This window comes from Pleurodeles waltl, chromosome 7 (genome assembly GCF_031143425.1).
Source record: "Pleurodeles waltl isolate 20211129_DDA chromosome 7, aPleWal1.hap1.20221129, whole genome shotgun sequence".
Classification (NCBI taxonomy): domain Eukaryota; kingdom Metazoa; phylum Chordata; class Amphibia; order Caudata; family Salamandridae; genus Pleurodeles; species Pleurodeles waltl.
In genome coordinates, this window is record NC_090446.1 from 1,199,084,249 (window position 1) to 1,199,108,194 (window position 23,946).

Sequence of the window (23,946 nt, forward strand, 5' to 3'; positions counted from 1 at the left end):
CTATATGTAGATATGCATGGCTACGCTCTTCTGGTTTTAAACCAGAAATCCAGCAGGCAGTGCTCAACATGCCTTTTAATAAAAAAGCAATTGTTTGGCCCTCAAGTCGATATGGCTATAGAAAAACTGAGGAAAGACTCAGATACTGCCAAAGCAATGGGAGCATTATTTGCCTTCCATCAACCCCACACATCTCCTGTGGGGGGGAGGCTGCAGGAATTCCACTCCCATTGGCAAAACATCACCACAGACCATTGGGTATTGTCAATTATCCTCAATGGCTATTGCCTAGAATTGGTTTCTACCCCTCCAAACATTCCTCCATGTTACCACGAGCCGTCCCCAGAACACAATGTTCTATTACAGCAAGAAGTACAATCGCTACTACTAAAACAAGCAATAGAATTGGTCCCACATTCTCAACAAGGAACAAGAGTATACTCACTATACTTCCTCATTCCCAAAACGGATGGCACTCTCAGGCCCATCCTAGACCTCAGATCCCTAAATCTATATATCCTTTCAGAACACTTTCACATGGTAACTCTGCAGGACCTCATCCCGCTACTTCAAAAACAAGATTACATGACTGCACTAGACCTCAAAGATTCATATTTCCATTTACCCATCCATCCAGCTCACAGAAAATACCTAAGGTTTGTGATAGCAGGAAAACATTATCAATTCAAAGTTCTACCATTCGGCATAACAACAGCTCCAAGGGTATTCACAAAATGTATAGCAGTAGTGGCAGCCTACCTAAGAAGACAACACATATATGTCTTTCCATATCGAGACGATTGGTTAATAAAATCAAGCAATTTTATACAATGCCAAGGACACACTCAATACGTAAAAGAGACACTACATACACTAAGGTTCACTCTCAACTACCAAAAATCTCATCTTCAGCCATCACAGGTGCAACCTTACCTAGGTGCTATTTTAAATATGCAAAAGGCTTTAGCCTATCCAAATACACAAAGGATACAAGCTTTCCAGAATCGCATACCACAAATGCGGCCAAATCAACAATACACTGTAAGATTTATCATGAAACTATTAGGAATTATGGCATCCTGCATAGCAATAGTACTGCATGCAAGACTAAACATGAGGACACTACAACAGTGCCTCTCACAGCAATGGTCTCAAGCACAGGGCCAATTGCAAGATCTAGTGTTGTTGGACCGCCAAACGTACAAGTCCTTTCAATGGTGGAATCTCAGCAATTTAATAAAGTGGCAGTCATTTCAAGACCCTGTGCCTCAGACCACAATAACAGATGCATCAATGATAGGTTGGGAAGCTCATCTCAACAACCTTACCATTCAAGGTGAATGGGATTCAAAACAGAGAAAGTTTCACATAAACCATTTAGAATTATTAGCTGTGTTCCATGCCCTAAAAGTGTTTCAACCCTTTCTCGAACACGAGATTGTTCTGATAAAAACAGACAATATGACAACCATGTATTACCTGAAGAAACAAAGCAGGACACATTCATCTCAACTGTCCCTTCTATCCCAAACAATATAGAAATGGGCAATTCACAATCACATTAATCTATTAGCAGAATACATTCCAGAAATACACAATCAGCTAGCGGATCTCCTAAGCAGGACACAACAAGAGACACACGAATGGGAGATTCACTCCCAGGTACTTCAACAGTACTTTCAAAAGTGGGGAACACCAGAAATAGACCTATTCGCAACAATCGAAAAAGCAAAAATGCCAAAACTTTGCATTCAGACACCCACATCCTCTATCCAATGCCAATGCTCTATGGATCAACTAGTCAGGGATATTTGTTTACGCTTTTCCCCCTCACCCACTACTTCCCTTTCTGGTCAACAAACTACGTCAGACTTCTCGCACCATGATGCTCGTGGCTCGACAACATTGGTACACAAAACTCCTAGACCTGTCAGTAGTACCTCACTCCAAACTTCCAAACAGACCGGATTTGTTAACACAAAACCAGGGACAAATCAGACATCCAAATCTCAGTGCTCTCAACTTAGCCATTTGGCTCCTGAAGTCATAGAATTTGGATACTTAAAACTTACATTACAATGCATGGAAGTTCTCAAACAAGCATGCAAGCCTACAATTAGGCAATGCTATGCTAAGAAATTGAAAATATTTTTTTACTACTGTCAATCTAAAAATACTGATCCACTTATAGCCTCAATACAAGATATTGTATGCTATCTACTTCATTTGCAGAAATCAAATCTAGCTTTCTCATCCATTAAAATCCATCTTACTGCAATATCCGTATACTTGCAGACTATTCAACATAACTCTCTTTTCAGAGTTCCAGTTATAAAAGCCTTCATGGAAGGATTAAAACGTATTGTTTCCCCTAGATAACCACCTGTTCCTCCTTGGAATCTAAATATTGTACTCACCAGACTCATGGGCCCGCTGTCAGAGTCACCAGATACTCGGGGTCTGTGCACGTTCCCAACACTTCCACCACAAGACAGCTCCAATACTCTGATAGGAATTGTCACAGAGTCTAAGAGTCCAAGTGGGGAAAAGGGGATTAGGAAGGGAACAGCTGGGAAGGAGACCTGTAGGGAGCAAAAAGGTTAAAACACACAATATCAAGATTATATCATATTAATTAGTACTAGGCTATGACTCTAAGCATTGTCATTCTGGAAACATGGACAACCTAAGCATAGACTTAAATAACTAGGCTTCAAGATGACTAGATACCTGTGAGGGAATCAAGAAAGATTAAATGCAACTTTCAAATTCAAGTATTATCTTTTGCATGAGGATCAGGAAATAATCTGAATGATTTCTAATCCATCATATGAATCGTGCTTGAGGAATAAATTTTTTACATACAACATCACATCTAGAACTCTAGCATTTTTGTTTTCTCAAAATTGCAAGAACATGAATTGCGCACATTGCAGATTTTCACAAAGGTTGTAAATACCATGGAATGATTGTGCACCATGAATAGCATTAGTTAGACTCGAGAAATAAATTGTGCGTCTTGCCGACTCGGAGGTCACCAAGGAAATGCCATGAAGTGGTAGCGCATAATGAACACCGTGATTTTAAACACAAGAAATAAATTGCGCGTATTGCCGATTCGAGCACCCCCAAGTAAATGCCTTGAAATGGTAACGCTCGCTGAATAGCATTAGTTCAACACAAGAAATGAATTGCGTGTTCTGCCGATTCGAATGTCAGTCAATAAATGTCATGTAATGGTAACACACAATGAATATCATGAATTAGACACAGGAAATGAATCGCGTGTCTTGCCGATTCGAAGCCCACTATGTGAATGCCAAGGAATGGTGGCGCACATTGAATATCATGAATTAAACACAAGAAAAGGAATCGCGCGTCTTGCCGATTCGAAGCCCACCATGTGAATGCCAAGGAATGGTGGCGCACATTGAATATCATGAATAAAACACAAGAAAAGGAATTGCGCGACTTGCCGATTCGAAGACTACCATATGATTAACAAGACATGGTAGCGTACAGGGAATAACATGAATTACACACAAGAATTGAATCGCGCGTCATGCCGATTCGAATGCCACCATGTAACTGCCAAGAAATGGTAGCGCACAATGAATATCAAAGGTTAAAGCACGAGGAACGAATTGCGCGTCTTGCAGATTCGAATGCCACCATGTAACTGCCAAGAAATGGTAGTGCACAATGAATATCAAGGGTTAAAGCACGAGGAACGAATCACGTGTCTTTGCCGATTTGAATATTAACATGTTTATGCCAGAAAAAACCCAGAGCATATTCACACGAACAAGAAAAAATCTCTCAACGTGAAAATTAGGCCCAAGAGCTCAAATGCCTTCGAAAACGGGATCGGGGGCCCAGCCCGACCTCCGTCTTACCGCCCTGATCAAGGATCACCAATGTAAATGAAGGGCAAAGGCCTGGAATATCAAAGTAGGCCTCCGGAACAGGAGCTCAGGAAGTTGCTGCTGCTCTGCACCGGGACCTCTGAATAGTGAGCACGTGGAGCTGGGCTGGCTCCCTTTTATAGAGTCTTAGCCCAGCCCACCAACCACACCCTGGCATATTGCAGGGAAAGCTTCTAAAAGGCCCTGGAAGGGGACCACACCCTGACACAGTCTGAAAGCCTGCAGCAGTACATTGCATGTGAACAGTATTTATATGCATGCTGAACATAAGTCTTCAGGATTTAACTATGTAATGCAAAAGGTTAAACAACATCATATCAGCACAATGCATAAATGATGTTAGCTTGAAATTGTTAGGTTTTTGCATTCTAGTCGCCCGTAGAGCGCGCACTGCCCTGATGTTGACACCCACCTTTTGAATCCATGCATTCAGTTCTTAACATGGAAAGTTGCCTTCCTGGTAGCCATTACTTAATTGCAAAGAGTTAGTGAAATACAAGCATTCATGCTTGAAGAACCCTTTTTCCAAGTACACAAACATAAGGTTGTACTTAGAAAAAATCCCACATTTCTACCAAAAGTGGTATCACCTTTTCACATAAACCAAACAGTACGATTGCCAATCTTCTTTCCACAGCCAGACTCAATTGCAGACAGAGCTCTTCATACTCTTGACCTTAAGAGCTCTAATGTACTATGTTGATAGAACCAAAGAATTCATGAAACAAAACAGCTTTTCGTTGCCTTTCAACAACCACATAAAGGGAATCCTATCTCTAAACAAGGGTTAGCAGGATGGATTGTTAAATGTATACAAACATGTTACATTAAGGCAAAAAGACAACTTTTAATCACACCTAAAGCACATTCTACTAGAAAGAAAGGTGCATCTATGGTATTCTTAGGAAACATACCAATGGCAGACATATATAATGTTGCCACATGGTCTACTCCTCATACATTTACTAAACATTATTGTGTAACTGTATTTTCAAAGCAACAGGCTACTGTAGGCCAGGCTGTATTAAGAGCACTATTTCAAATAGCTTCATCTCCTACAGGCTTGCCACCGCTATTTTTTGGGAGGACTAACTGCCTTGTAGTCTATGCACAGCTTGCTTATCTGCAGCTACACATGCCATCAAACGGAAAATGTAACTTATATATACATACATATACATCTGTTTGTGGCATGTAGTACTGCAGATTCACATGCACCCTCCCTCCTCCCCGGAAGCCTCAAATTAAGACTTTAGTTGTCATCAGTTCAAAACTATACTGAGATAAGCATATAACATTTTCTCAGATGATTATCCACTTACCTAATATGCTCAATCTTTCTCGTAGGTAATCCAATTAGACAAGTCACAATATAAATTTACATAAAGGAAACAAAGAAAACCAAACCAGTATAAGTCATATCTGTTACTTGTAGTGTTCATGATGTCCTCATACAGCCAGATCTCCTAACCAGACACACTGGAATCCTCCAGAAAGCCAACATAGATTGCCATATAAGAGAATGATAGTGTGTGAGATATCTAAGAAATTATTTTTGTGTGAATATAAAAACAACTTAAAAAAGCTAAATAGGGCTTAATCCTTTGACCACCAGATATAATATGCACAATCATTCAATATTAGTTAATACATGTGACTGCAGATGAAGGTCTAGTTCCTCATCTTACTTCAGACCAAAGGGAACTAGACTATTGACATCAATAAACATACATAACTCAAGTCTCCTCAATTTGAGAGTTCTCTCACCACCTCTAATATGTTTAGGCACATGGGCAATCCCCAAATTGTTTATTTTGGTCCGTTCACGATAGTGACATTCTTTGCAATGTGTGCCAGTCCTGTAATTGCCATCTTCATGACTTAGGGCCCTAATGTGCTCAAGAACTATTTTCTTCACAGGAGAAACTGTACTTGCCACACTGTTATATATTATGTAAGTAATATGGCAAGCAATTTTATATTTTCATCCTGTATGAGTTCACTGACTTTCATAGTGGATGCAAATATAAAATTCCTTGCAATCTGTGAGGTTATAAGCAAAGCAAGGTGGGAGCACAAGTCCCAGTTAGGTCAGTGAGCTATAACTGGTGAATTTCAGTGGTCTTTTGAGCTTAACATGTTTCACTTTAACTGATGTTTTTACTTATCTATGATGTCACTTTAATCTTGTTTTTTTAGTGAATTTCTGAGGTTTTTCTTAATGTAAAATAAGATATTTCTACCATCCCTAAACATAACATTGCTTTAATCTTTGGTTTTCTTGAATGCATTTCTCATGTATTTTTTGCTATAAAGTAAGACATTTTTATATTCTTCCCAAACCTAATCATAACATCACTTAGACCTTTGTTTTTTTTCAGTAAAATTATAGGGTTTTTTAAAATATACAATACGATCTTATCGCCTTACCCAATGCCCTGCGAGTGACCAACCCTCCGACACTGCACAGCCTTCAGCGATGCATGGCTTTGGGTTAGGCAGCCAACTCTCTCAATCCCATTTTTTTAAAATATTTTTTTTCAGGCACTCTGTGGGATCTCAGTGAACCTCAATTGTTTTGTTTTAATTTTGGACCTTGGGGCCTGAGGGTCTCTTTAGGGCCAATCAGAAGTGTTGAACATTTGAATTGCAGCCCAAATGTCAATATAGCTATACATTTTGAACCCTAATTTCTCCCAAAATTCTGGACAGATTTACATGAAATCGCAAAAAGCATGCTTTCAGGGCAAAGATTTAAATTTCTGCCAAATTTAGTGCAATTCCTTTCAGCTGTTTTGACTGTAGTGCTGTATAAAATCCCCTAAGGAAATTCCATGGGGAAATTGTGTTTTGTGACACTCCCTTTTTCCTGGCCCTTGCTTGAAAATTCACCATGAAACATTTCAGAAAGAGGGGAGGTGATTTAACGTTTTTGTTGTAAAGTTTTGTGCAGACTCTTCAAACAGCACTGTAGCTCCACTATATAACTAACTATAATTACAAAGTGGAGACTGCCACTGTGTACTTTATATATGTATATATATAATAATGTATATATACCCGCACACACGCATATGTATATTTATTGTTATATGCATCCTGTTTATTCTGAATCATAAAATTGTCTTTCTATTGCAGCATTTCATTTATTCAACTGTATGCTGCTGATGGTTTAAAGAGCTGAGGAATGTTTCCTTTATTTCTCATCAGAAATTATTCTCTGGGTATCACTCGGAGATTACTGATTTTCTTTTTCTTTTGGTAGACGTTATCAGGGCACAAAGGAGCTATAAAATGCCTTTCTTTTGACCTGTGGCACTTGGTGTCTGGCAGCGCCGATGGTTATGTCCTTGCTTGGAGCATGATGGGAAAACACCGCAAACAGCTCATGTCATTCCGCCATCCAAAGTAAGTACCTTCAGACATTGTGATGATACCGTCTGCAGTTACACCCTCCTCAAAAAAGATCCATACTTTCCGCACCTGAGACCAGTGTGTGGTTGGTACTCCTGGGCATGGGCGTATGAAGTGTGGGGGACGCGGGGGATGTATCCCCCTCAGATTTTGGAGGGTGGGGGACACTGGGTCGAAGGTGGGGGGGACAAGGGGACACAATAATTTCCCCTCTCACATCTATTATTTAGAGGGCCATTAGCGCACAAAAGCGCTACTTATGATAGCCCTGCACTGACCATCCTCCAATCTGATGGTAACAGAATGAGGTGAGTCCGGAGGCCCCCTGCTCCCTCTGCCCTTTTGTTTGTCCTGTTCACAGCTGTGGGGATTAAGGGTGCTTGTAAGAACAAAGGGCAGGAGGAGGAGAAAAGAGTTTTGGATGATTACTATCTGCATCACCTGTCGCCTTGAAGAGGAGCACTGCAGGAGGCCTTCAAGAGGAGCTGCAAGACAACGAGGAAGATCTACAGAGGAAACAGAGTCCCACTCACCCTGATGCCTGCAGGCTAGAAAGGAGACTCTGTGAAACAAAATATTTGTATTTGCCTAAGATCACACCAGTTGGTGAAACAGTGAAGTCGACATTGAGCCCAGATTTGACCTTTTCACACAACAATTTAGCTATTAGAAGGGTATATTTTTCTAACATTTATGTTTAATGTTTTGTTTTCTAGGTAATGAAGCGCTTGATTACAGCGTGGCTAACAGGGAGAAGCCATATTTCATTTTGGGCCGTTATGCCTAGCGTTATTATTTATGTTGTTGTTATCATTACATACTTCAGCATATTGAAGTATATTATCTTTTCTCTATCTTTTCTTCACTCTACTCTGAAACAATCTACCCTATGCCACTGCACCCTACACCACTTTTCTCCACTCTGTGCAACTCTATGCCACTGCAATCTATGCTGTACCACTCCATTCTACACCACGCCACTGCAATCTATACTATTCGACTCTAACCATTGCACACTACGCCCCTGCACTCTGCCAGTGCACTGTTCATCACTTTACTCAAAACCAATGCATTCTATCCCACTGCACTCTATGCCAATCTACTCTTCACCACAGCACTCTATTCCACTGCTTTCAACGCCACTGTACTCTGCGCCACAGCACTCTATGCCACTGCACTCTATGTCACTCTACAGTGCACCACTGTACTCTGCGACCCTCTAATCTGCAACATTGCACTTTCTGCCACTGAACTCCATGCCACTCTACTCTGCACCACTGCACTCAATGCCACTGTGCTCTGTCCCACTGCACTCTTTTCTGCACCACTGCACTCTAATCTACTCTACACCACTCCACTGTAGGGCACTTCACTACTTTGAAATCAGCTCCTCTATGCCACTTCACTCTACGCAACTCTACTCTATGCTATGCCAGTCTAATCTATCCTGCATCACGCCAATGTACCCTGCACCACTACAATCTGCTCTTCACCGCTCTATGCTACTGCATTCGCCATCACTATGCTCCACTCTGCAACAATCTACCCTTCACCACTATACTGTACTCTGCAGCAAACTACTCCATGCCACTACACTCTATGCCACTCTATTCTACTCTGCACCACTGTACTCTACGCCACTCTTCTCTACTCTGCATCACTCTACATCACTGCACTCTACACCAATGCATTCTATGCCACTCTACTCAACAGCACTGCCCTTTATGACACTCTACTCTGCAACACTGCACTCTGCCACTGAACTATACTCCTCTCTACTCTGAACCACGGCACTTTACTCTGCACCGCTCAACTATATGCCACTCTACTGCACTCTATACCAGTGTACTATATGCCACTACACTCTATGCCACTCTACTCTGCATCACTGCACTCTACACCAGTCTACTCTACCTTGCACCACTCCACTCTACCATGCAACCATCACTCTATGACACAGCACTCTGAACCACTGCAATCTATGCTGTGCCACTCCACTCTGCTCCCCTCTACTCTTCACCACTCTACGCTACTGCACTGTATGCTAAACCAGTGCAGTATTAGCCAATGCACTCTACACCACTTTACTCAAAACCAATGCACTCTATACCACTACACTCTACACCAATCTACTTTGCACCACTGTACTCTATGCCACTTCACTCTAGACCACCCAACTCAACTGTATGACACTTCACTCTGACATTACACTTCATGATACTAGACTCTGACACTCTATTCCATTAAACTCTAACACTTTCTCCACTTTGTAACTCCCTACACAACTCCCTATACGCCACTCCATTCCACTTTACTCCACTGTATGCCACTCCACACCATTCTATGCCACTTCAATCTACGATACTCTATTCAAGGCCATTGCACAACCTTCTATGCCACTCCACTATACAACAATGTACTATGTTCACTGTAACACTCTACCCAACTTTCTCTATGCCACTTCACATTACTTTACTTCATTCTACTCCAGTTCACTCTTCCTTATGCCTTTCCACTCTACGACACTCTGCCACTCCACTCCATGACACTACTCCACTCTACTACTACTTTATGGCATTGGCGTTTGATTAGAGATTCAGATCTCCATTGATTGCCTTCTCACTCATATGAGACGTGAGTCAGATTTATCTTCGCCATTTTGGTTACAAGCACTCTGTAACCCTTTTAACTCAAGCTTAACGAAGGCTTAGGATGATCCTGATACTTGTCTAGGGGATTGAAATAACGTCGGCCAAAGTACCTTGACTTGAATTTGTGATATTGTACATAAGTTGGCATAAGCATAGGGACTATGAGCTAATGACGTCTTGATTCACTATTTGAGTCATTCATGTAAATGTTGGTGTATAAAAGCTTGTAAATCATTATTGTGGATGCTAACCTTGTAGGAAAGTAGCCTCTTTCTAGCTTGGTTACACCCACATTTGGCCTGTTTGCCAGTGTGTTTGAGTGTGTCTACTGGGATCCTGCTAATCAGACAGGTTTCTGCCCTCCTGTTGCTTGAGAAGCTCAAGCTCATGAAGGCAGAACAAAGGATTTCCTTTGGGAGAGGGGTGTTACACCCTCTCCCTTTGGAAATAGGAGTTACAGGCTTGGGAGGTGAAGCTTACTTCCCCAGGCCACTGGAAATGCTTTGAAGGGCACTTTTGGTGCCCTCCTTGCATAATCCAGTCTACTCCGGTTCAGGTACCCCGAGTCCCTGCTCTGGCACGAAACTGGACAAAGGAAAGGGGAGTGACCACTCCCCTGTCCTTCACCACCCCAGGTGTGGTGCTCAGAGCTCCTCCAGAGGGTCCCTGTGTTTTGCCATCTTGGATTCCAAGTTGGCAGCGAATTCTGGGAGCATCTGAGTGGCCAGTGCCAGCAGGTGGTGTCAGAGCCGTCCCCTGATAGGTGCTTACCTGTTTAGCTGACCAATCCCCCTTTCATGGCTATTTTGGGTCTCTCATTTGGGAGGTTCTTCAGATTCGGATTGCAAGACTCCAGCAGGAATCCTCTGCATCCTTTACTTCACCTTTTCACTAAAGAAACTGCATCTGGACCCTCCAGGAACTCCACAAACTGCAACAACGAAGCAAAGACAACTTCTGCAACATTGTATCTTCAGCTCTTGCCAGCAAATGCAACTGTTTCCCGGTCGTGCATCCTTAGAGGACAGCCTGTCTTCAGCCTGCACCAGAAGAATGAAAAATCTCCCTTGGAGTGAAGGAATCACTTCCCTGCTTCAGCAGGCACCCCTCTGCAACGACGACCATCTGCTTGGGTCCCCTCTCCTGTTGAGTTGCATGGATCCTACATCACGGGTGGTGGACGGAAGTGGTCCCGATGGTCCTGACGTCCTACTGTCCAACTTTGGTGGAGTTAAGAGCTTGCCTTCCCACGCAAGACAGTAACCCTGTTCACCACGTGTTTTTCAGTTGCCAAGGCTTGTTGGCATCCTTCTATGAAATTCTTTGTGCACAATGTAACTCTGGCCCCCAGCACTCCCTCCTGCAATGCACAGCTTCCTGAGTGGTTCTCTGGTGGCGTGGGATCCTTTGTTTTTGTGCTGCATGGGCCTCCTTTTGCAACTCCTTTGTCCCTGTGCTGGAGGACTCCTGTGTGCATTGGCTGGTCTTCTGTGGGCTCTCTGAGTTGCTGAGAGCCCCCTCTGACTCCTCCTCCTGGGTAGAGTCAACCAGGTCCCTCCTGGTCCCAGGCAGTGCCATTTTACGCTAATCGTGAGCTTTGCGTGTGCCAAGGTTTGTTGGCGGAATCCAGCAACGCAAACCAGACTGCAATCATCCATCCGGTGTGGGATATCATCTGCACCAACCAGGAACCCGCATCCATCTTCTTGGGTGCAGTACTGACTGTTGTTCTTCACCAGTGGTTCTTCTTTTGCACCTTGGATCGGGTTAGCAGGGGCTCTTGTCCTCCCTGTACTCTTCTGTGCTTCTTGAACCTAATCCCATTCTTCCACAGGTCTTTAGGTCCAGGAATCCATCCTTTGTGTCTTGAAGTATCTTCTGGTTCTTGCATTATCTTCTTTCTTGTCTTCTTTGTGTTCTAGGAAAGTTACTGTGATTTACTCCTGCTTTCCTGGGCTCTCAGGTGGGTTCTATTACTTACCTTTGGTGTTTTCTAATACTTCCAGCGCCCCTCTACACACCACACTTGCCTAGGTGGGAAACCGACATTCGCATTCTACTTTCTTAGTATATGGTTTGTGTTTCCCCTAGGCCCATTTATAACCATTGTGATTTTCACTAATTGCACTTTTCTAACTGTTTTTATTGCTGTTGCTGCATACTAGTGTATATAATTGGTGTATTACTTACCTCCTAAGGGAGTATAGTCTCTATGGTATTTTTGGCATTTGTGTCACTAAAATAAAGTACATTTATTTCTGTAACTCTGAGTATTTTCTTTCATGTGTGTGAGTGCTGTGTGACTACAGTGGTATTGCATGAGCTTTGCATGTCTCTTAGATAAGCCTTGGCTACAGCTACCCCTAGAGAGCCTGGCTTCTAGACACTGCCTACATTTCACTAATAAGGGATAACTGGACCTGGTATAAGGTGTAAGTACCATAGGTACCCAATACAAACCAGGCCAGCCTCCTCTAAACCACTGTACTATATAGGTTACTTTTTACATTTTTCTTGTAATTGGTGACATTGGGTCATCCAGATAACTTGTGTAATGCCCGAATACCAGTCTTTCTCGATTTCCCCTGTTGATGTTTTCCCACTACATGTGATCTTTTATATTTTGATTGAATAAATGTATGAAACATTCCATTTGCATACTACTTTAATATCATTGTTTATGGGAGTGGTGTTGCATTTTATTCAAGTGACCCCTGTTCCTTTAAAGTTAGTTTACTGCTCCATTTTAGGACACTCTACTTACTCCATGACACTACGCCACACCAGTCGATGACACATCATTCTCCTTTATGCCATTAACTTTGAGCCATGCTGAATAGTAGTCTCACTAGTGTGCAGCATGGCTAAAACACATTGGCAAAGGCAATAGAACTTGCATAGGCGAGACCTATTGGCTTTGCCAATGCTTGTTTATAATGCATGATCTTCAAGGTGACTTGCAATATCCTTATGTATGCCAGGAGTATTTTACCCCATATAATACATGGTCACACCACAAACCACTTAAAACCTTAGTGCATAGCTTCTGTCATTGCGAGCTATTAAAGTAGAGCAGAAGAAAGAAAAGAAACATTCATTTTTTTGCTTTAAACAGCTGCATTAATTATGCTCTGTGACCTGATCTGCCTTTTACCTTGGATGCTAGCTCTGACAGAAGGCACTGTAATGTCAGAACTCGACTGTAATAACCCTATCATAGTCATTTTCCGATGTCTTTTCTTTATAATCAGTGAATGTCTTTTCTTTATACACAGTGACTTGGTGCATCACAAACAGCCGTTTCTAAAGAAATAAGTGACTGCAGTTTATACAGAGATTAGAGAATCCATGTTTATATAGCCTGTAACTGCAAGAGCTTCTTCAGTTGAAATGCTTCTAGTTATGACTGATGTGGAGCTGAGCTGCCCAAGATCACACATAGGAGTAGAAGTGTTATTACAACTATGGTTTCCGAGCATAGTTTACAACTCTTGTACATAATCGCTTTTGATATCTCCAGTGCGGTTCCAATTGGAAGGTGAAGGGCATGGTGGGTGTGGGGCGCAAAGGGTATGTTCTTCCTTTTTACCCTCCTACCTTTATTTGCTTGGTGCATGAAGATGCAAGGTTAATCAACATGTTATTTTTACATTTGAGCTAATTACTTTGTGAATGTAAATAACAATTAAAGATACTTTCAGACTGTGAAACATGCCTTCCTTTCTCCGTATTTCACTTCCAATATATATGATTGCGTATATTTATCGGAATCAGCAGTTCGTAAACAACGAGCGATTTGTATAGGGTTGATTGAAAGTCCCCAAGGCTGTCCCTGTCCCCCCCAGAAATGTATTGTCTCCTACTCCTCTGCTCCTGGGGGTTGACTTTCAATGGTGATGGAACTGGATAAAATGTTGCATTGTATACATACATTTCAAATTACAAAAATGCTTACAGTAATTAAGTGAAAGGCAAATATTGGTATCCCTAGAATATCAATATGGGGATCCGAAAGATATCAGTAAAACCTCAATACCTGGGGCGGAAAGATGTGACTATATTTATTCTGCGAGGTGCTAAGAAACGATGTGTTAAAACATGGCTGGCCTGCTTTGAGATCAAACGCCTTTAATTATTTTTTGGTGTTAAGAATAAAGGAATGAGTTTATGCATTAGACAGCACAGGATATATTTGTGGCATCATGCAATTAGAACTGGCCATATATCCAAATATCACATTTTATGAGATAAACAAGCTTTCACACCTTGACATTTTTTAATTGACCTCCGTTGCAGCCAGCTCTACACAGATACAAATAATACAGCGTAGGTTTAATCTCCACGTTGAGGTTCTTTTTTAAATGTATTTTGATTCTTATCCTTATGTACATAATGTGTGGGCATAGGCACAGTCTTGCTGGCATGTATCGAGCTGAAAACCTCTAGAAAGGGCTGCATGGATGACTTGTAGGATTCTGATTGAATCCTAACAAACTGGGATTTTAAACCCCAATATACTTTAGCTGATGCAGGCATCAATTCTAGTGTATGCTTAGAGTTACAGTTGCTTTAAGGATTTCTGCCTCTGTCTGAGAAAAATAGTGTCCAAACCGCATCCCGGGGCTAGAACTCAATACAGTAAAATGGTTGCCGCTTATAAGTACTGCAAGTACCTTATGGTGTCCATTAAGGTTTTTTGTGCTGGTTGACTTTACATGTGAATGTGTTATTGTTTGGTTCTTAACCTATAAATACCTGGGGGCTACACATGTCGGTGCTTCCCAGATTCTGTGCAAACATTGGAGGCCACTTCACTTACTATTTGTGGTTTGTGTCCGTGACATAGATACATTTTAAGGGCATATTTTGTTTGACATTTATAATGGGTCGCCAAGGATTTACATTCACAACACAGTTTTGAGCTAGGCACTTTTTAAATATGCACAGTATGCTATATGAGTCTTTAGGATTTATGTTGACACTTTATTTGCTCAGGCTAGAAGGCAACGTTTTTGGCTATGTCAGTGGGAGAAGGGCCAACTGGAACTATCCAGCCATACCTTTTATTTTTACAGAAGTGCTTTCCAAGGTACATCCAAAGCCCAATACTAGCCTAACAAAAATTGTAATTCAGAAAAGGCAGTAGTGGGAACAGAATACCCAGTCACTGCTTCCACCTCACTGTCTTCACAGTCTAAAAGAGAGAGAAAGGGTTAATGAGTCTTATGGCTACTGCCTTGATTTTTAGGTAAAGCGTACAAGTGCTCTGACCTGTTGTAATCTATTTGTGGGCTTTTAACCACTCCTATCACTGTCACTCATTCGTGGGCTTGCCTTTCAAAAATCCTTTGTTATCAGTGGTAAATACTTTGTTTGTCCCTCCCTGAGGCATTTTGGTTACCGCGTTGGACATCGACCCAGTTACATGGATAATTGAACAATCGCCCATACGTTTGACTGGGAGCAAACTTCTTTTTCCTTTTGTGTCTCTCCTTCGCGCTCATGCTCATGGCGGCCATGGCACTTTGAATCAACTCGCTTATGTCAACTGTTTTACTTTTCATTTTCAATTTAAGTGTCAAGAAAATTCCAGTTCGGAATTTACAACCTTAACAGCTTTAACTCGAGCAAACGTGAGACCCACTGCATTGCAAATGCTTTTTTAGTAACGGAACAGCAACTGGGAAGGGTCAGCTTGATATTACAGAACCAGTCAACATGTTGGACGTTTCCTTCACCCTGAATATAATTACATCTGTAAAAACCTCTTCCATCCATAAGAACAGACAGTACACGTGCTGTACCACATTAGGTTAGAAAAGAGGTAGTTTCACTGGTAGGCGTGTACCTTTAACCTTTAGATATCCTTACTAGATACAGTTTTGGATTTGTGAAATTTACCAGTAAGACAAGTTCAACATTTCGAAGAAGGCAGATGCGTCTGTAGAACTAGTGCAAATAGTGGGCAGAGCCTGCTACTTGTAAGCCATGTTAAGTTATGGACATTTGTCATTTATTATAGTTTTATCTGGATCCTTGTAGCTCTCAATGCAGTGCCAGTTGTCGACTTCTCTCACATTACTGATTCCAGTAACTTCATGATTCTCATGTCACTGTCGTCTCCCCTATAATATTAGATTGCCCAAGTTCCCTAAGTATAAGTCGCTTTTCACTAGGACATATTTTAACCACATAACTCAGAGATAAAGCTCTGTGGAGCCAAAACCAGTGCCTGAAAGTTTTTTGTATGTTGTTGATTTCATAATAAAAATATTAAATGTCATATTTTCCTTATTTTTTATTTTTTATGTGAAATCAAAGTTTCCCTTTCAAAGCAGAGAAAATATGGCTTTGCTAGTTAATAAGCCATATTATTAGTAAACGAAAAAGTAAAATGGTTATCAAGGTAAATCTGTACAAACATAAACAAGAGAAAATAAACATTTTCCAATGCAGTAAATGTGGTCTTTCATACTGTTTACCTTTATCAATGACCACCAGCTGGGAAAAAAGAAAGGTCTCTGAGCATCTTCCTTCTTAAGAGAGTTGCTTACTACTGTCATCACACTGGGCTGCAGAGGACTAACAGGGGTGGCAATAAATTAATTATAATTGCAGGACAGGCCTGTCTCCCTGTCACCTCCTTGACGGAGCAGCCTACAGGGCTTGTGTTTTTCTACTTTTTCGGTAGTCCCCTACAACTGGGCAGTTTACATGGGTATTATGTGTGAGTGCTACTTGTGTGTAAAAGAAGCATGTATTACATGAATGATGGGTACTTAAGATGGAGGCTTCGAAGGGGAGAGGCCCTTGCATGAAAAAGGTGTTGCTCATAAGAAGCGGAGGCTGCAGGGAACTCAAGAGACGCAAAACGACTCCTCTACTATCACAAGGAGTGCAACCCACACTGACGTACTGCCAGTGAGGAACGGAGGCCTGGACATATTTCTCCAGTAGAAGTAGCATTCGCATCTGTGCTTGAGGGTGTGCTGATATTCAACAGAATTTACATTTCATGTTGTGATGTAGCTCCAAGAAGTGCCAAAGGGTTATGTAAATGGCAAGTGGTACACATGGTCAGACTCACAAGAAGCTTTATGTACTGAGGGAAGACTAAGGGCCTCATTACGACATTGGCAGTCTGAGGACAGCCAATGCCACGGTGGCAGTAAGACCGCCACCGTGGCGGTGTGGCTGGCACATGATGACTCTGGTGGCCGGACCGCCAAAGGACTGCTGTCCCTGCCAGGAACATGGTTCCTGATGGGCTGATGGTGGTCGGACTCGTGCTCAGCTGAGCACGAGTCCCCTTTCCGCCAGCCTTTCAATGGTGGTTCAGTCCCCATGGAAAGGCTGGCAGAGAGGCTGTGCTGGGAACTACTGGGGGGGCCTGCACTGCCCAAGACCATGTCGTGGGCAGTGCAGGCCCCCCCCGCCCAGCACCCTCGGAATGAGCACTGCCTGCTGGTTGGACAGTGATTTGTTGCATTTCCCCTGATGTCTGTAGAGTGCTGAATCCCACACCAACTCCCTGAGTAAGCTTTGTTCTGCTCGACTTTGCTATCCTGAGAGTCAAGTGCTAAAGTATTGTACTGGGTGATCAGCTTTGGGTTCAATAGTAGGGTAAGCCTCGGGACTCTAGTGATAAATGGTCCTAACTCACCCTAATTGAGCCTGAAAAAACCTTGGCACCTTCTCTGAGTCTTCACATGTACACCGTTTTTAAATTGTCTCTTGCATTTGACCCAATATGCTGTTGATTCTTATTTTCCAGGGAGGTGCTATGCTTGGAGTTGCTTTACCTCAGAGTCATTACTGGCTGTGCTGACGGCAAAATACGTGTGTTTAACTTGCTCAGTGGAGACTGTCTAAGGGTTGTCAGAGTCAACAGTAAAGCAGACCCTGTAGCTTCCTTCTGCATTCAAGGAAACAGGTGAGTGGGACATCATCAAAGGCCCCGTCCTCCACTGGTTACATGTCCAACAGAGGAGAGATACTCTTTCTAATTGCAGTCGATTGGCCTAATGGAGTTTTAAGAGATAAAACTATGAAAACACAAAGAAATGCTTTTGTGTTGGGAGGGTCTGATAATAAGTGTGCAGAGCGCTAATTAAAACATGTAACATGCATGCATCAACACACAATATCCGCATTCGACTATTTCTTACTGTACTATTAAACGTGTTGCAGTGTACAAAGAGAAGCACCACCGACCTCCTGCGGGGCTGTGGTTTATTTATGCAAAATCCACAGAGGGGTAGCAGTGTCAGTAATATCCTACTAAAATGGGTGTATTCAACATGGAATTGCACAGCAGAGGCAGCAGTGTCAATGATGTCCTACATTGGCAATATCTGCCACAAATCCTGGGAATCCAGAGCAAAGTGGGATAAAAGTCAAGGGATGAAGGCACAGCTCTAGGTGAAAGCTTTCAGAGAAGGAGGTCAAACACAAGTCCACCAATTTACAAAAATCGAAAACATTTTTAGGAATTCATAAATGCTTCTGGGCCAAACGCTCATAGATTCCAGACACATTGCTGTTTCATAGGTATGGGTCCCAAGACTTACAGTTTATTTTTATTTATTTAGCATTTGTATTAAGTGCCACTCAGCTGGGAAGCAGTCAGGCCCTATGCAACAGAACACCAATATGTAATTAAAGGGTTGCCCAGGGTTTTGGTGTCATTCACATAAAAAGAGCACCACATACCCTAGCATGATGTTTAATCCAACTGCCATATGAGTCAAGCTTTACAACCTACATCTTTCTCTTGAGCCATAATCCTAATCTAGGAGCTACAACGTCAACAAGATAACTTGACCCATAAGAGCAACCTGAATTTGTTGTTTAAAGCCTTTCCTAAAAAATAAAAAAAAAACTTTCAAATAGCTAATGAAAACGTAATGTACAGTAAAGATCTGTGATTTCTTCACTAATTTTATTATTGCATACCTAGCCAGGCAAAATCATTATGATTTACTGCTCGCAAGTTTTTCTCCTAACTACTAAGCAGTAAAGCATGGTTCATCTGTAGGCCTATTTATCTCACTGGTAAGAGTGAGTGTGATTGCTGAAGCTATGTGACTGCAGCAGATGCGCTTGCAACTGAGCGAAAGGTAAACCTTATGGATGCTGAACTTGGGCCCAATTCACAAAGGTAAATATGCCTGTATATATTTGCTCATGTGTAGTTCTACTCCTGCATTTCAGTGTAAATATCCACTTTTTTGCTACTCATCGTTTATGAGTGGCGATTTACACTTCCGTGTATACATGCACCTCGTCTCCCCCTCAAGTGAGAGAGTGGAGCCTCCTACAACAAAATTTAAGATTGTAAAGTTCCTATTAGTAACTTTTCACCTGTTGGTGGAGATCTCTGCTACCATGGTGGAGAGCTCCCTATGCGATATTATAAAGAAATTTAATGATTTTATTTTTTAATTAAACATAGTTCCATGTATAACATGAATGAATATAAAATAGTTTTAAATACTTACTATCAATGTAGAGCTAATAAAATAAAATGTTACAGCACATTAACTGTATATTAGATAATAACAAGGTAAATATTTTAAATTATAAATACAAAAATACAATACTTTATAAAAACATCCTTACTAAACATTTTATTCTATTTTTTATAAAACTTACTTAAACGTTAGTCAGTTAATTTAAATATTTGAATAATTTGTAACTTGTGTATATATATATATATATATATATATATATATATGTTCGATGGCATGTGTAGCTGCAGATACACATGCTGTGCATTATCCTGCCATCTAGTGTTGGGCTCGGAGTGTTACAAGTTGTTTTTCTTCTAAGAAGTCTTTTCGAGTCACAAGAACGAGGGACTCCTCCCTTTCGGCTCCATTGTGCATGGGCGTCGACTCCATCTTAGATTGTTTTCTTTCCGCTATCGGGTTCGGACGTGTTCCTCTTCACTCAGTATTTCGAATCAGGAAAGTTAGTTAATCATCGAAAATTTGACGGTATTGTTCGCGCTCAGTACCGGTTTAGTGTTAGGACATCGACACCGATTGAAGAAGCGCTCCGGCGGCCCTTCGGGGCTTCCACTCTTCAGCGGGGCCTGGTCGGCCCGACCGCGTCCATCGTCGAAACTCATGGACCAGACCCCCTTCTGCCCGAATTGCCACGGCAAGTATCCATATACGGACCAACACTTGGTCTGTAACCTGTGTCTATCACCGGAACACAGGGAGGATACCTGCGAGGCCTGCCGGGCTTTTCGATCGAAAAAGACCCTACGCGATTGAAGAGCTAGAAGACTTCAGATGGCGTAGACACCGGCCGAACAGATCGACGTCGAGGAGGAGGAGAGAATCTCCATACAAGAATCGGACTCGGACGACTCCGAAAGTGAGCTACCGACGGCACAGGAAAAAACTGTGAGTAAAACTGCCCCGGCCAAGACTCACTCCAAAATCATAAAGGCCAAGGGGATGCCATCGCCAATAGGCCATGGCTTAACCCGAAAACACGGTGACCAACCATCGGCACTGAAAAAGGCCTCCCAACAGCCGAAGACATCCGACTCTGGTCGAGAAACCAGCTCCGAACCATCTCGGCACCGAGAATTCGATACACCCAAAGTAAAAAAGGTTTCCTCGGAGCCGAAAAAGACAGTTCCGAAACCTTCGGTGTCGAAAAAGGCAGCCTCGGAGCCGAAAACAGGTTCTTACACAGAAGAACACAGACTTTCCACTCAAATGCAAGAGCACAGATTTGAGCAGGAATTAAGTATGGGAGAGCCAGACCATACTCAAAGGAGGCTGCACATCCAGAAAGAGACTGGTAAAATTCAAACTCTTCCTCAAATAAAAAGAAAGCTAGCATTTCAGGAGTCGGAAATGCAGCCAAAGGCAAAGGTGGCAAGAGACAGTACACCACCAGCAAGGTTTTCCCCACAGCCTTCTCCACTGCACTCACCACAGCTGTCCCCGGTAGCAACACCCCCAATGCAGGATGACCCGGATGCATGGGACTTATATGATGCACCGACAACAGTCCCGATTGTTACCCGGCAAGGCCGTCACCACCAGAGGACAGCACTGCATATATGCAGGTGTTATCAAGAGCAGCTACTTTCCACAATGTGGCAATGCATGCGGAACCAATAGAAGATGACTTCTTATTTAACACCCTGGCATCCACTCACAGCTCTTTTCAAAGTTTGCCAATGCTCCCAGGCATGCTAAAGCATGCCAAACAGGTGTTCCAGGACCCTGTGAAAGGCAGAGCCATCACGCCTAGGGTGGAGAAGAAATATAAACCTCCCCCAACAGACCCTGTGTTTATAACACAGCAGCTGACACCAGATTCAGTAGTTGTGGGAGCTGCCAGAAAAAGGGTGAACTCCCAATCATCAGGAGACGCACCACCGCCCGACAAGGAAAGTCGGAAGTTCGATGCTGCGGGCAAACGGGTGGCATCACAGGCAGCCAATCAATGGCAAATTGCCAATTCGCAGGCTAAACTGGCTCGCTACGACAGGGCACACTTGGACGAGATGCAACATATAATACAGCACTTGCCCAAGGAACACCAAAAACGTGCCCAACAGGTTGTTGAGGAAGGACAGGCGATTTCCAACAACCAAATAAGGTCTGCATTGGACTCGGCAGACACAGCAGCATGGACAGTAAACACTGCGGTAACCATTCGCAGGCATGCATGGTTACGGAGCTCAGGTTTTAAACCAGAAATCCAGCAAGCCGTGCTCAATATGCAATTTAACCAAGAACAATTGTTTGGGCCGGAGGTGGACACGGCAATCGAAAAACTAGAAAAGGATACAGACACGGCCAAAGCCATGGGCACGCTCTACTCCCCACAAAGCAGAGGCACTTTTAGAAGACCACAGTTTAGAGGGGGGTTTTGTTCCCAAACCGCAGACCTTTCCGCCTCACAGGCCAAACCCACCTATCAGGGGCAGTACCAGAGAGGAGGCTTTCGAGGATCCTACAGGGGTGGACAATTCCCAGAAACAAGGGGAAAATTCCAAAGCCCAAAGGCACCTCAATCCAAACAGTGACTTCAATGTCACAAACCCCCAACACTCAACACCAGTGGGGGGGAGACTTACTGCATACTACCAAAACTGGACAAACATAACTACGGACGCATGGGTCCTAGTCCAACATGGGCATTGCATAGAATTCATAAATTACCACCAGATGTGCCCCCAAGAGCACACAATATGTCCAAACAACACTTAGACCTGTTACAGCTAGAAGTCCAAGCATTGTTACATAAACAAGCAATAGAACTAGTACCCAACCATTAAAAAGGAACAGGTGTCTACTCCCTGTATTTCCTAATTCCAAAGAAAGACAAAACGCTGAGACCCATATTAGACCTCAGAACACTGAATCTCTACATCAAAGCAGATCACTTCCACATGGTAACACTTCAAGACGTGATTCCCTTGCTCAAAAAACAGGACTACATGTCAACGTTAGATCTAAAGGATGCATATTTCCACATACCCATACATCCTTCTCACAGGAAATACTTAAGGTTTATAATTCAGGGCGTGCATTACCAATTCAAGGTGTTACCATTCGGGATAACAACAGCCCCAAGGGTATTCACAAAATGCCTTGCAGTAGTAGCCGCTCATATAAGGAGACAGCACATGCATGTATTCCCATACTTAGACGATTGGTTAATAAAAACCAGCACTCGGCAACAGTGTCTTCAACACACACAATACGTTATAGAAACTCTACACAAACTAGGGTTCTCTATAAATTACCAAAAATCACATCTACAACCATCCCAAATACAACAATACTTGGGAGCAACACTCGATACACAAAAAGCGATTGCCACTCCAAGTCCACAAATGGTACAAGCGTTCCAGAATATAATACTAAACATACCGCCAAACCAACACTACCAAGTGAGGTCTGTAATGGAACTTCTAGGCATGATGTCTTCATGCATAGCCATTGTCCCAAACGCAAGACTACACATGCGGCCCTTACAACAGTGCCTAGCAAGCCAATGGACACAAGCACAGGGTCAACTCCAAGATCTAGTGTTGTTAGACCGCCAGACACACTTCTCGCTTCAGTGGTGGAACCCTATAAATTTAAACCAAGGGCGGCCATTCCTAGACCCAGTGCCTCAATACGTGATCACAACAGATGCTTCCATGATGGGGTGGGGAGCACACCTCAACCAGCACAGTATACAGGGACAATGGAGCATTCAACAAAAACAACTGCACATAAATCATTTAGAACTGTTGGCAGTGTTCCTAGCATTGAAAGCATTTCAACCACTGATAGCCCACAAACACATTCTTGTCAAAACAGACAACATGACGACAATGTATTACCTCAACAAGCAAGGAGGGACACACTCGTCACAACTGTGCCTCTCAGCACAGAAAATTTGGCATTGGGCAATTCACAGTCACATTCGCCTGATAGCACAATACATCCCAGGTATTCAAAACCAGTTAGCCGACAATCTCACTCAAGATCACCAACAGACACACGAATGGGAAATTCATCCCCAAATCCTACGAGATTACTTTCAACGTTGGGGAACACCAAAAATAGACCTATTCGCAACAAAGGAAAACGCAAAATGCCAAAACTTCGCGTCCAGGTACCCACACCCTCTGTCCAAGGGCAATGCGTTATGGATGAGTTGGTCAGGGATATTTGTTTACGCTTTTCCCCCTCTCCCACTCATTCCTTATCTGGTAAACAAACTGAGGCAAAACAGACTCAAACTAATACTCATAGCACCAACCTGGGCTCGCCAACCGTGGTACACAACACTGCTGGACCTATCAGTGGTACCTCATGTCAAATTACCAAACAGACCAGACCTGTTAACTCAACACAAACAACAGATCAGACACCCAAATCCAGCATCGCTCAATCTAGCAATATGGCTCCTGAAGTCTTAGA

At 42.6% G+C, this 23,946-nt stretch overlaps 1 protein-coding gene across 2 annotated transcripts in view; it reads left to right on the forward strand.

The window, feature by feature from the left end:
- The window catches only part of LOC138246098 (F-box and WD repeat domain containing protein 10B-like), a 158,517-nt gene that overhangs the window by 125,476 nt on the left and 9,095 nt on the right, over positions 1-23,946 (forward strand). For both annotated transcript variants that reach the window (XM_069200335.1, XM_069200336.1), the window contains 2 exons: positions 7,192-7,334; positions 17,766-17,924. In XM_069200335.1, the coding sequence (XP_069056436.1) occupies positions 7,192-7,334; positions 17,766-17,924 (302 nt within the window). The remainder of the gene's footprint in view (positions 1-7,191; positions 7,335-17,765; positions 17,925-23,946) is intronic.